Source organism: Plectrocnemia conspersa, unplaced genomic scaffold (assembly GCF_051122295.1).
Source record: "Plectrocnemia conspersa isolate PC_06_02 unplaced genomic scaffold, ASM5112229v1 ptg000014l, whole genome shotgun sequence".
NCBI classification, from domain to species: domain Eukaryota; kingdom Metazoa; phylum Arthropoda; class Insecta; order Trichoptera; family Polycentropodidae; genus Plectrocnemia; species Plectrocnemia conspersa.
In genome coordinates, this window is record NW_028277178.1 from 29,181,661 (window position 1) to 29,196,520 (window position 14,860).

The window sequence follows — 14,860 nt, forward strand, 5'->3', positions numbered from 1 at the left end:
CCCACCCCTTTCTCGAATTAGTGACAAACAACGGTGTCGGGTTGCGAATGCTATTGTGCTCAGATGAGAGGGCTAATGGGTAATCTATACTTGTAACGTGGGTGGTATTGTTATCTTGGATATAAGGGCGCAGGATGGCCGGGAGAGAGGTCAGTAGAGATGGCGAGTTTGCGGTTGATGGCGCTGTTGGCCCTCGCGGCTACCGCGGCCGGTGGAGTCCGGGGAGGGTACTCGTTCGTTCGGCCCGAATGCGATTCGGATTTGTGCGCTTTCGAGTCGGACAAAAGAGACGGTGCTCCTTCAACCGGTGAAGAGGCTTCGGTTTTTGAACCGCGCCGACCCTGGAGCCTTTCCGTGGCCGCGCGCTCTTTCTTCGAAGACGGTGGCCTACCGCTTTGCGCGTGCAGAGTCCAGGTATTCCCTCATTAGGTGGTTTTTTTTCGACACTGCGTCTTTCGACTCGTATCGCGTTTCAGAAGAGAGTGATCGACCTGGGTGCCCGACATTTTCCGCGCTACCTTACGGCTGCCGAATGCGGGGACTCCGACTGTTGGCCGCCGCCCTATGGTTGTCGCGAGATCAAATTCAAGGTAGAGGATCATTTACAGATTAAAGTTGGCTTGAAGCTGGGTTTGAAATGAAGCGAAAACTGACTGAGATTCTCGATAGATTGCCGTGCTGAAGCAGAGGGAGGAAGGGGAGGCGCCGGATCGACACGCCCCGCTGCTACCCGAGTCGCTGCGGGAAGCCTTCGCCTTTGAACCGGTGCAGCTGTCCGTCGGCTGCGAGTGTTCCGCCTAGAGCCTGTAATCGACACGCCACTGATTAAACGCTAAAACAAACGGAGTCTTTCATTACTGCCTCCCCGTCCCCCTTATGTGTTGCCTATGCTTCGCTTGCCATTCAGCTCGGTTCCGCCATGGATTCGCCAGCACCGCCTCGCCCTACGTGGCAATCTTTCAGGGAGCCTTGGAACTCTTTTTTAGCGTTTATACGCGTCAATCCTGTGCACCCGAATTACGGCACTTGGAAAGGTAGAGTGGCGCGCACCTTTCACACTGCATATGCGAGTTACGCGTTGTACAGCTCGGTGAACCACGTCTGCAATGAGGGTTGGGACATAGACACAACCACGCGCACATTCATGTTTACGACCATCGGATTCATACTCATGGGGCAATTCGTCGCGATGATGTTGCGCGGCGATCAACTTGCTACCGGACTGCATGAGATCGAAGAGAGGTGGGCTTGCTGCGATCGCGAAGAACTAGCCATGGCGATTGAAAAGGCCATTCACTCCCGCTTCGTGCAAAATATCCTGGGATTGACCATCTCTTGCATAGTGTTCTACTTCGCCACCAGACCCTTCACGAGTGGAGATCCACCGATGTACTTCTACGTCAAGGGACTACCCGGACTAGCAGCAACCTCTTTATTCCACTATGGATGCAAGTTTTACGCGATCACCTGCCTGATACCCTTTCACGGCCTGTACGTGCATACGATGCAGCAGCTGGTGGCCCAGTCCGACGCACTAGCTTCTCGGATGAGGAAGGCGCGAGCTGTAGGCGAAGTCTACGCCGATCACGTGAACCTGATGCGGTAGGTGCTAACTTATCATTCTTGCGATATCCATCGGTCTGATCATGACAGAGAACGGGACGCTTACAGCCGGACGAATCTGGTGTTGGACTCCTTCGCGCTGGTGGTGCTGAATCAGCTCTTCTGGGGCATGGCAACGATCGCGTTCGCCATGTTCGCTTCCACAAACGATAGCGTAAGTTGGGCAGTCGCCGAGAACAATTTTCCGATCGCTATGCATATTATTCGACATAAGAGTCGTTCAAAAGTAAAAGCTATTACTGCTTAACTCTTTGGTTGCCGAAATCCAATACATCACCTTTTGCTATTTTGTAGAAAAATTACTCTCGTTTTGTGTTGATCTTGCTTTAATCGACAAAAAGGTTTCCGTAAGATGTTGGTTTTCACACATTACTTTTTCTAACCGTTGCGCTAATGATAGGTTATCAATTTCTTCAATGGATTCTAATGATTTAATGGAGTCGCTAGGGTCCTTAGAATTCGTTGAGCCATTAAATAATCTGCGAATAATTTCATTCCCCATTTTTCATATATCTGCTTTTGAAGAATAACTAAAGAAGTCATTCTTTTTTTGACCGGTGAAAGATTCTGGATTTTGCAAATATTTAATTAATGACATCAATGTCTGGTTTCTTTGATTATATAATTTCTCTTTAATTGCCCGTTGAAATTTCGAGTTTAGCTCAGAATTGATATTTTCCAATTGTTTTAACAACAATTTTAATGTCCCTTCGGCTGTCAATAATAATCGCGAGACAATTGTCAATAACAGCTGTTGCTACTTTACAAAAACAATACAAAAAAAATTGTATTATCGAAAAATAAAAATTGCACTAAATTGTTTTTCATTTTGCCGATTCCCATGCTTAATTTATTCTTATTGGAGCGGGTTCCTAGATCACTAAAGCAAAGAAAAATCCGCCGGCCGGTTAGAGTAATAGAAAATCGCAAAAATATTGTTGGTCATTAAAATATTTCGATCTTCCAAGAAAGTATGTATATTTTCAGACATCTGGCACGAACACCTTCGGAAAGGTTTTTTTATCTGAGTGCCTTCTTTTATTACTTAAGCAGAAATAAGGCGAGTTCGAGTGTCACAAATTTGTTAAACAATTTTCATTACCAGACCCTTTAGCCATGAACCCGCCTTTACTTATGCAGCGTTATAAAAAGAACAGTGGTTTTAAACCCTGTGAAAATATTCGTACAAATATATTTTTTTATAATAAAAAATGCTTTAAAATTTCTTGAGAAATGAGAATTCTTAATTTTACATTTTTCTCGAGAAATTCTCGAGAATAAATACTAGTTTATCTAATAGATCTTGATACATGAAATCACACTGGTAATCAGTCAAGTATCATTTGATATGGTTTGAAGCATACTTATGAAGAATGATTTCGAATACTTCAGCTGGTGGTGATAAAATCGACACCATAGTTCTCTATTATAGATTATACTTTGACTTATTTTTTATTTTGCTAAGTGACTATTTGTATATATTATAAGTTTTAGCATCTATTTCAAATTGCTCAAAATTTGTTTCTCTGATAATGATATATGAGTATTAGGACATAAAAAATAACATCTGGATAGAAAAATTTAAAGTTTTCTCAAACAATTATTATAAACTTATGAAGATACAAATTGCCCATAAAATAAATTTAATTTATGTGTAATTTTTGTTATACCTAGTATTGAACTGTTCAACATAATTTTTTAAATTATAAACTACGCTCAAAATAAATCGGATAATGGAAATTTTCAACTTATTTATTTTTTGTTTCTCAAAAACATTCTATGTATATTGTCATTTTGGCTATTTAGTACATAAACAAAATTACTATTTTTGATAATAAAGAATGAAACTAAATATTTGTATTAAATCGTTTTATCCATTTGAAAAAGAGAATTATATTTTTTATTTTGAGATTGTTTTCGGAATGTTAATTGAAAATCTCTGTCCCTTTTATCACTACCTATTCTGAATGTAAATGTGAATTCAACTTGTTCTCTAAAATTCAGCGTTCATTTAAAAATAATTAAAAACAAAAATCATAATTATGCATTTTTCTCGTGAACTAATTGTCGAGAAATAAATGCTATCGAATTTTTAATTTCTTTTCATATTGGAACCCTAACTTATTTCATACAAGTAAAATATTAAAATTTTCTAGCTAATTTTAGTCCATAACTTCAAATACAGTTTAATTAATTGTAGCCATTACTTCCAACGCAGAATATAATCCGGATTATATTTGTAATATGTTTTTATGAAATATGCCTCTCTAAAATCGTTGTTAAAAATGATTTTAAAACAGGATAAACTTTTAACCCTCCATTCACAGTAGGATAAAGTAATAGCGCTTTATACTGAATGTATTTTAGCGAAATAATGTCTATAGTTATATATCATATTTAGACTTAGAAAATGACAAAAACGATTATAACAAAAAAATCAAATAACTAGAAAAATAATAAAAAAAATATTTAGTAGATTTTTTGTAGCGATTTTTATACCAAAAATGTTACTATTTCTACTTTAATAAATTAAGTCTATATAGAATAGTAGATTTATTATCAATCAATAAATTTGAAATGGTTTTTAACTAATTAAAAAAAAAATTCAAAAAAAAAAATCATTGATATAAAAAAGAGATATTCTTATTTGGATCATATTTTTCTTGCACTTTGCTCGTTTTATCAAATGTTAGGACCATTTTTTTGAAAAAAAAAATATAACTTCCTCGCACTGAAAAATTTGCTTTGATCGGAAATATTGTTCACAAGGTAAGTATCTAAAATTGTAGCACAATTGGGACCCAACCGATGAAGCGTTTCTCATCTGCTGCGGTACGGTGATGCATCTCTTCGTCTTCTGCTGGTACGGCCAATTGCTCAAAAACTCGGTGAGATATACTATATCCAATAAAACATGATAATATACAACGAAAGTAGGTAAAAAAGCGCTTTCTTTAGACTTCCCAATTGTCTTATGCCATGTACGAGAGCGATTGGCCGTCGATGGAGCTTTGTGATAAAAAAGCTGCACTGTTGGTGATGGCCAATTCGAGCGTGGAGGTGGGACCGTCGGCGTTGGGGTTAATACATGCGGACGCGCCGTCCTTTCTGATGGTGGGTGTATCTAATTGGCTTAATCGAACGGCCAGACGGCCGCTAGACGGCCGTAATTGCTCTTCTCATTGTTGCAGGCGATGAAGAACGCGTACGCATACAGGGCCGTGCTGACCGCCGTCGACGAATAGACAAACTACGGCCCGCAGGCCGGATCCGGCTCTTTTAAAATGCAAGCAACACATCGGTTACGAATTTACCCGAATCACCTTTATTTATTTTTTAATAATAATTTTTTCTCAAATTTGATAAACTTGGATCGAATCTCTTGATTCTATCTTCGTATAAGTCTATTTTTTGCATCCAACGCGTTCAGAGCGTCACTATTTTGTCATCAATCGTCAAAAGTCTATCTAAACGATGTTTTTAATACGTTCACTATTGGTAACGGATAGCTTTTATTCATTAATGTCAATTATTTCTGCATTATATTCACTAATGGCTTCAAATTATGCCTAGCAAAAACAGCAGTGTTTTCAATAGTGTTTTTAGTTTCTTACTATAGATAAACTTTCATTTTAAATTTCTATCTTTATTTTTTTAGAATTTCTATCGATATCTACACTAAAAAGTTTAAAATAGAGTTGAATTTAAATATATTTTTACGTGTATCATAAACTATCGATGACCTCAATTTAAATTGGAATTTATTATCAGCCGTTCAACATTACTCCTCCTACGTGCGAATTGAGTTTAATAATAATTTAGGCAATTATAATAAAAATGCTCTCATTTTTTATATATAAGTTGGCTAAATATTTTGGCAAATGCATTCTGCAGGTGTAAAAAAATATTAATTTATAAACCAATTCAGAATTTATTAGTAAATCATATGAAATTTTCGCGCTACATGGCCAATCAATCCAAGGTTAAAATACAAATTATGACTGATTCTTGATATTTTTAACGGAAAAGCTTAAAGTAAAATAAAACCGAAAAACGCGTTGCGCTACAGTTTTTTTTATGGTTCAAATACGTTCCTTCTTTTTAAAAAGTTTGTAAACCCCTTTTAACTGATGACTAAAAAATATAAGAGCTTAATTTTAAACTAGTTACACACAACGGGAATGGTTTTTATTTTATCATTTCTATGTTCAATTGAATTTTTCATATACATATTTTTGTTTTTAATGTTTTATGTTGACGTTTTCGTGCTTCTGTTATTTTTTATTTTTGGCACTGTTTTGATGTGGCGCCGTTTTTTCTTGTGCTGTTTTGACGCAGAGTTGTTTTGTCGGCGCTCTTTTGTTCTGCGCCGCTTTAACGGGATACCACAGAAAACAACTATCATTTTACTACGCCATATTTTTGGCACAAAGATAAAATTGATATATTTACTTAGCAATTTAAATAAAAATAAATGCGCTGATTTAGCTATATTGTTGGTTTTCGCTAATATCGTTAATTTTATTTTTGATATCACAAAATATTTTAAAGTCATTAAAAAATATAATCTTTACAAACAGATTTATCATCATTTATTTTTTTTATAATACAAATACAACAATGAACTGTTTAGTTTATATATAAGCAATGTTTGTCTTTAGTTTTTTTTTGGCACTAGCACTTTTACTTGGTGTACTTTTTTATTCTAATAAATGTTTGGACTTACTACAAAAAAAAAAAACTATAAACCAATGACAATTTTGAAATCAGTCAAAAACTGTAATTAAGTCTAATCTCAGCAAATAATACACATGTGACACTTATTTATAAAGTTGGACCAAAATTACTATAGCGAGTAGTATTTTGCTAAAATATTTTAATCACTATAATAACGAAGGGATCATTTTTTAATTAAAAATACTATTATATTAGTGTAAAAACTTTTATAATAAAAAAATCATAATTATACAAAAATTTAGAGTCCAAAATTCAGCTTTTAATTAGTTGCAATGATAGATCGTAAAATTGCAGTTAAATATATTTGTTTTTGTTATAAGAAAAGTTGGGAAAACCAATGAATTTTAATACATGTATGGCATAAGTTTACATATAGATCGAGTTATCTTATCTATGCCGCATAAATCTTGTTGTATCTAAAAATAAGAATCTAAAAATAAAAGTCACTGTGTTTGAAAAGATAAAAATTTGAACAGATATTTATATTATAAAACAAAATACACGCATCTTTCCGATTGCCATTCCTAAATGGTGAAAAGTAACGACGTGACATTTGCACATACATGTCTAGCTCAAGTTGAGCTGAACAACGACGTGCTGACAACTGATTACCTGCAACTGCAATACGTGAAGACAAGCTACTAAATATATTAAATATATATCCAAATATTGAAATAAATTTGTAATAAGAACGAATAAAATTAATTATGTAATAAATAAAAAAAGAGTTTTAATCTATCCCAGGCAAAGTCGGGTATTAAAGGTAGTATATTATAAGAAACATAAAGAAATCGTTCTTTAGAATGCATTATTCGGTCACATTTAATGAAAATATTCTCTAGAAAAGCTTAAAAAATATATAAGTATATATTTATTATTTTAAAAGATTACACGTTTAGTTTCCATTATCTAATTGCTAATTTTTGCATATGATTAAACTAAGTCTGTTAAAATAATTTTATGAAAAAAGTATCCGAATTGGCTTAGTTTCTTCGCATACATTGCTTGAATAAGTATATAATATTTGAAAATCAAATTTTAGAAAAAATAAAACGTTGAATTTAAATTACAAGTGTTGTAATTTTTAAAACAAATTTAAGTTTAATATGCATGGGGTAAAATAATTATGATAGATATAATATGTATACGCAGGGCCGGCGCAGGCTTTTGCGGGGGCGGGTTCAAAAATATTCGCGGGGTTTTAACACTTACTTACGATTTATTTTTACATTGCATTTAAAATACAAACATTCATTAAAAGTCGAAATTTATTATTTAAACACAAGCTGATAGTATACTACCTAGTAAACATAATTTATTAAAATTAAAATTTTATTTTATATAATTTAAGTATTAATAAAATAATATTAAACATAATTCATTAATAATAATAAACACAGTAATTAATTAATCATAAGTCATAATTTATATATACAATATCTGTATCTAAAAGCAAAACAATTATGAAAGATCATTTTTTTAGTTTTAATTTAAAAAAGCTCCGTTCAGCCAAAACCATTAACATTGTTTGTAGTACTACAAATTAGATTTTTATGGTTCTAAAAAAGTTGATCGAACGAAAAATTAACCAATTGTACAATAATCGCCGATCATTTATTTATTAAAAATCATGAATCGTCGGAAAACGTATTTAACTTTTTAGTTTGTCATTTTATGTCAAATACATATACAAAAATAATATTTCCTAAATAATAATCAATATATTGAATTTATTTTTAATATAACACGTTACATTAAATTCAATTAATTAAAAAATAAAAGTGTAAATAATTCATTCAATCGCGGCTATTTAAAAAAATACTTTGTTAGAAGCACTCATAGAGAAAAGGTAATGCGTCACCTTCCTCCCGAACCATTTAGCCCAATTAGCCGACGCTCCAGTTCCTCACCACCCTGATTGGGGTCGGAGCGACGGCGCGCTTTTTTTAAAGAGGTTTCCCCGGGAGGCCTAGTCCTCTGCGCGCGGAAGGTAGAGCGCTGGCGGGCGCTCTCTTTCCGCGCGGCTCGTTGCGGATTCGCGACTCGTCGCCGAGAAAGTAGACGGCGACGAGTCGCGACTCCGCGGTTAGGAATACTAACGCGAGCTACGAGTAGGAATACTAACGGGGAAAGGCCACGATGCGCTCGGCGGTCGGAGAGTCTTCGTCGTCGCCTCGGTGACGCAGATGCACAGGCTGGTCCGCCTGCATGTCGGACTCCGCGCTGGCGTAGGGAGACTGCAGCGCCCGATCGTACTGCTGCCTTAAGTTATCCGGAATGTTGGGAAACGCGCGGCCCGTTATGTTCGGAGGCCGCGCGAAACCCAGCTTGGAGAGCATGTCGTCCTGGATGGCCTGCAGACTTATTTGTCGCGCGTTTATCGTCAACTGTCTGCAGTCCGAGCACGCGGGACTCTCGTCGTCGACGGCGCGGCGCTGCGGAGACTGCTGGGGCGTCTGGAAGTGCGAGCGAGGAGCCGGAGCGCAACCTACGGCGTTCGCCGCCCGCCCTCCCGAGAACTGCCCTCCGGCCAGCCACAGCGCCAGCGCCACCGCCGCGGCCAGCGCCCGCCTCTGCCGCATTTCCTCTGCCACGAGGGCGGCCTACGAGGGCGAGGGCCCCTCGCGGCCCTCGGCGCGCATCCTCTTCGGCGATCGCGCAGAATGTGGCCTCTCCCTCCGGCGCCGGCCGGCTTTTATATCGACAGTCTTCGTCCGACGGAGAGGGGCGACCCTCTCTTCTCGTCCTCTTCGCCGACCCTAACCCGCATGCCATGTACCGCAGGCTGCGGGCGCACGCAGACTGAACGATCGGCGAGTTTCGCGACAAAGGATCGACCAAAAAATTAACTCTATCGAAGTGACCTACGATACAGCAAATCGACTCGATAGATTACAAACAAAGATTCGTATAATGTTTAAATATACATATATAATTGTAACTAAATAATCAACTTCACGATGATTATTTTATATATTTTATTCGATCTCAAAGTTAGCCTATTCACCCGTCCTTCGCCTCCCAGATTAGCGTTAAAGCACGTTTCTAGGGGCTCCCGCATCTGCTTCCCGAATATCTGCGTTGAAAACAATTTAATAAAAAATATATACAGCATAAAAAAAAGAATGCAGCCATCTATGTCATGCCCAATATATTTTATATTTTCTGAAGTCATTTTAGATGATTTGATGATAAAATTTCCACTATTTTATTTTATTCGTTACTCAGAGTCAGATATACTAACATTAGAGAATATTTGCTATTGTCCTACAAGATATTTATTGATTTTATGAAAATTTAAATTCTGGTTCATTTTATGATAAATATATTCAAGGATGACGATATTTAATCAGATTATTAAAAATATTAAGCGCTTGAAAATAAAATTATTTCTTTGCAATGTGAAAATCCTATGAAAGCCAAGTCTTTAGAGAAATATATTTGTAGCGAAAAATACTTAAATTTAAAAAGATGATGTAGATATTTGAATTAGTGTTTTGGATATACGCACTCATATAAATCTAGATTTTTGTATCTACGAAAGATTCTTTAACATTTATAAGTCCAAAGACATCTATCTCATACCCAATATATTTATATTTTTTTAAGCCATTTTGATAAATGACTTGATGATAAATTTTCCAGTGTTTTATTTCATTAGTTATTCAGACTCATATCAATATATTACGGTTAAAAGATTTAGTAATTCCTAACCATTTTACATATAATTCTTAAATTACTAAAATTCGTCGTAAAATCTGTTTAGCCTTTGAGTAGTGAGTTAATTTATACACAATTGTTAATTTGTTAGTATACACTTAAGAGTAAGTTAATTATACCCATTTTTCAATATTTATTTATTATTATTTTATGTTGCACTTAAAGTAAATACTAGAAAAAAGTCAGTGATTCTCAACGTTTTTTTGCTTTGATTTATTTAACTATTTTTTTGTATTGGTATTATTTTTTTATGTAAATTATTTACATTAAATCAAATTTTAAAAAGTATTATATAAATATAATGTTTTTTATTTATTATTTCTTCAGTTACATATGTAAATATATAACTATCTGGGATACCTCGAAACAGTGAAAGTTCAACAACCGTACATGTACGGCGATACCGCTCAAAGGGTTAATCCATCGGTGGATTTACATACATTTTCACCAGTTGAGGATTAGTTGACTCATTAGTGCCGCGAAAGCGTTAACCTTTACCGGACAAAAACTTTTTTCTTATTGAACCCACTGCGGCACAATTTATTTAATGGCAAAAATTAAGTTTATTACATTTTATATATATATACCATTTATTTAGGGTAAGCCCTGTACCCGTTCCAGATGTTGGGAACACTACCTTAAAAAAAAAAGAAAATGTTTCGCTCTATTCTTGTAAATAGTATTTAGTTAATTGTTCACTATTGTAATTTACACAACACCAGTGGTTATCAACAGAGTTAAAACAATTAGAAAAATATACAATTTGAAATTATTGTCAACAGCAGTGTTTCTTAACTGTTTTTGCCCTGTTCTCCCCTCCCTCCCCTACTTCGAGCGGGGAAGTGCACTGTTTTTTTAATAGCAAATTGTAATATTACACATTTCTGATAAACTATATATTGGGTTGGGGAATAAGTTCGTAGCGTTTTTATCAAAGACTTTTATTTAAGCAAAAATCAATAGTTATAACAATAAATTAATCAATTATGTATTCGCCAAAACAACTGCATGGTAACCACAGAACAAGGAATAATAATGTAGATAACCAAAGGTGCATAGTAAAATATATGGTCACTTATATGGAATCTTTACTTTTCTCTAGTTTTTTTACCACTTTTGAAGCAAGATGGTCGATCAGACTGTCAAACAACTTAGTTATGAATAATAATGATCCACATTAGTATGATTTCAATTAATAATTATAATTTTCAAAAATGTACTGAAATTGATATTTAACTAAATCTTATACTATCACGCTTCTTATCTGATAAATATTTATGATTTATAAGAATATTTAAAGTTTACTAATAAGATAGCATTATAAAAAACTAAATTAATGTTCAATAAATTATGAGTTACACTATAAAAAAGTAAGGTTTTAGTTTTATTAAATAATTTATCAGTTATTTAAAAAAATATTGCGTTGTATATATGATATCTTTAATTGAAAAGTAAATAAATAAAATTGAAATGTTATCTTTAATTGAAAGAGTAATTAAATATATTATCATCATAAAAATAATATATTTAAAAAAAAATTAAGTAAGCAATCTATGTATGTAAATATTTTACACTTGCATACATTTTGATAAATATATCTTCAAAGTGTAGTCGATATATTACTGATTACTGTTTAATGTATATATGTGTGTATATAGTGAAAGCTTAAGAAAAATAATATACTTCAATGTGTGTATTATATATAGAATGTAATGAAAGCATTAAGATAGTAAAGAGACTGAGAAAATAGCATGCCAAGGTGTATTTATGGTTATTTACTGTTTTTAAATAAAGCAACAAAATTATTATAAATAAATGTAATGATCTTAAAACTGCTTTATTCTTCATTAAAATCAATCCACAAATGTTTGCAGACTATCAGAAAACATTTTCATTGATTTCTTTTGAGATTTTTTTATAGAATTTTATGGAATATTTAAACAAAATAACAATTAATTAGTAAAATATTAAAATATATTCTGTATAACTACCAATATCATAAGAAAATAACGGTTGGAACCACATCTTTATTCACAATTGGAGGAATTAATGCATATCAATTAATTAATGCTGTTAAAGGCCAGTTCGACATGTTCGACATTGTGTAATAATGTAATATAATATCACAATCGAGTTACCTTACCAGAAAAAAGAAACAAAATTGTTGTATAATGTTCAGGTTTCAGTATCGAATGCGAATCAAAAATGTTGTAGAATGTGGATGGGTTCAATATAAAATAATACTTGTAGTATCAAGCTAGTATTCTTCAAAGTTCTCGAAAAAATACCTTATTACTGCCTTTCGTAATGTGTGAGAGTGTCAAAGTCAATCCCTCTGGTCTCTGATTTGATTGTGGTTCCGGCGTGGTGAAAACGTATTAGACCTTTTCGAGGTTTTCTCACATAAAATCGGACTTATGAGAAAAATGCTTATTTAGACCGATGGTCGTATTGTACGACTTGGTCTATAATGCCTACCTCCTTTAATGAGGCATGATAATGTTTCTTGGGTTACCTTTTATAAACGAAACCATTGTGGTCGCTACCAAGTAAAAAGAACTATTCGATGAGCGAGATACAGCATATTTCTAGATCACAATACATTATACAGGTAGTGACAAACTGTTAAGTAATTTTTCTGAAGGTGCTAAATGTTTATGGTTTTTGAAAGTCTATCGCAGTCATTGTTTGTGTAGTTATTGCATGTTCTAAATATGACGATTTCTCTTGTAAGTTTGTTCTAAAACGCCATCGCCTTTCTAATAGAAAGCTATGTAGGATCCCCTACTTATATGTAAATATAAATATAATCGGATTTTTGTATATAGATTAATGATATACATAGATTAGACATAATTTTTATCTTTCAGGTTTATATAAGAAATACTATTTTAAATTTCAGATTTATTTTTGGGCTACTAAGTCGTTTTTATTGACGTTTGTGCTGTAATGACATACTCACGTAATGATTGAGACAATATGCATTAATTAAATAATTCAAAAATTAGACTAACTTATAAAAGGACACCTTATTGAAAATACTATTGATCAGAGACCCAAGAAATGACATGTTTTTTTTAGCTCATTTGGAGATTTTGTCTTAAATTTTTTGAAAGAAATGCTGTTTTTTTAAATATGAATTTGCAAAAGAATGGGAAAATTTGAAAAAATAGTTGATCAAAATACTAATGTTACAACTGAAATCAGCGTGTAACTTTAAATATTTATTTTTGTGGCAAACCTATTTTTGTAGTACCATTCATTAATCTTATATCTCAAAAAATCAATGAAGATTGATTAAATTGCTAATATATTATTTTTTAATTGAATTATGTATAATAAACATCTTATGGTTCGGTAAATATATCGCCCGCAATTCACTGGCAGCAATATACCACCAGCAATTAATCACTAGCAAGCAGTTTACCGCAGCGTCAATTGATCGCATATGCAATTTATAGCCTACAAATGATCACTAGTGTATTTTATCGTCAAGAATACATATAATTTATATAATTTTTTTGGTCATTTGTAAGTGAAAATAAGATTTTTCCATTGTGTTATTTTTATCATGAGTAAATTAATACAATTATTGACCAATAAAGCAATTATTTGATACATTTTAACTGACCTAGTTAGTGAAATTATATTCGTACTATTAAACATATAACTTTACAGTTACAGTTGCGAAATATTCATTTGCTCTTCAAACCTAAACATAACCATATGAAAGTTATAAAACTTATTAGTTTTTGAACTTCCATCAGATTAATTCGTTTAGGTTAGGTTTGGGTTTGCACAGTAAATGAACGTTTCGCAACGGTCAAATTGAGTTTCATGGACAGTTTAGAAAAGCATATAATTTAAACATATTAAATATGTCTTAATTTTAAAAAATATTTTTTTTAAACTAGACAAACTATCAATCAATTAATGAACAAGCGAGTTTGTATAAATACATCTCCTTGCTTCGAGACGATCATTTGTGGGCTATAAATGGTTTATACGATCAATCACTGCTAGCGAATAATTACTGACGGTAAATTGCTGGCGGAAAACACATACGTATAAATATATTAAAAAATCCTCAGTATACATCTTAAAGTATTATTTATTTTGTTACAATTATGATACTAGTAGATTAACTATAACACCCACATTCAGGTTAATAATATTTTAAATAACACGCAATATATTTTCACTAAGCTTAGAAGGTAGAAAAATGTTGTAGAGTGCCATATCAAGCCAGTAAAAATATAGTTTTATCTGCTAAATATTCCAAGACGTTTGCCATCTATCGATAAACGGAAAAAATTAACAAAATGTAAATACATATGTATATACTAATGCTAGAGTAGTAAGCTTTACATATTTATCAATAATAAAATTAAAATTGTAAGTATAAGTATAAGTAATTATGATTGCTAACCAAAAGTTCAGAATAAAAATACTTTTGAGCAGTTACTATATTTTTGGATCAAGTTATGAAATTTTACTGTTAAATATAACACTAAAAAAAGTACTATTATGCTCTTCTTAATATTATATTTATATGTAGATATTACTAAATATCATTTCTTTTTTTTAACCATCTATCAGTAAATAATAAAATAATTAAATAAAAAAAAGTTGTATTGCCATCTATTGGCGACAAAAATAAGTAAATTGTTATCTGCTTAATTATTTTAATCCAAATATAAATTAATTAATTGTGACTATTATAAATCAAAAATTATATTTCCAGTTACAAAATATAAAAATAATATTTATTTTCTAAATA

General features: G+C 33.0%; 3 protein-coding genes across 3 annotated transcripts; all 3 read left to right on the forward strand.

Moving 5' to 3' along the window:
• Positions 1 to 29: 29 nt before the first annotated feature.
• Ptth (Prothoracicotropic hormone) lies at positions 30 to 842 on the forward strand. The gene is made up of 3 exons (XM_088203459.1): positions 30 to 414; positions 477 to 590; positions 670 to 842. The coding sequence occupies exons 1-3, from the start codon at positions 160 to 162 to the stop codon at positions 799 to 801; spliced, it is 501 nt and encodes a 166-aa protein (XP_088059585.1). The 5' UTR covers positions 30 to 159; the 3' UTR covers positions 802 to 842.
• A 532-nt stretch (positions 843 to 1,374) lies between these two features.
• On the forward strand, positions 1,375 to 2,248 carry LOC148226739 (uncharacterized). The gene is made up of 2 exons (XM_088203460.1): positions 1,375 to 1,602; positions 1,672 to 2,248. The coding sequence occupies exons 1-2, from the start codon at positions 1,388 to 1,390 to the stop codon at positions 1,868 to 1,870; spliced, it is 414 nt and encodes a 137-aa protein (XP_088059586.1). The 5' UTR covers positions 1,375 to 1,387; the 3' UTR covers positions 1,871 to 2,248.
• A 2,166-nt stretch (positions 2,249 to 4,414) lies between these two features.
• LOC148226740 (odorant receptor 33b-like) lies at positions 4,415 to 6,202 on the forward strand. Its single transcript, XM_088203326.1, has 3 exons — positions 4,415 to 4,511; positions 4,582 to 4,737; positions 4,815 to 6,202. The coding sequence occupies exons 1-3, from the start codon at positions 4,464 to 4,466 to the stop codon at positions 4,866 to 4,868; spliced, it is 258 nt and encodes an 85-aa protein (XP_088059452.1). The 5' UTR covers positions 4,415 to 4,463; the 3' UTR covers positions 4,869 to 6,202.
• Positions 6,203 to 14,860: the final 8,658 nt, after the last annotated feature.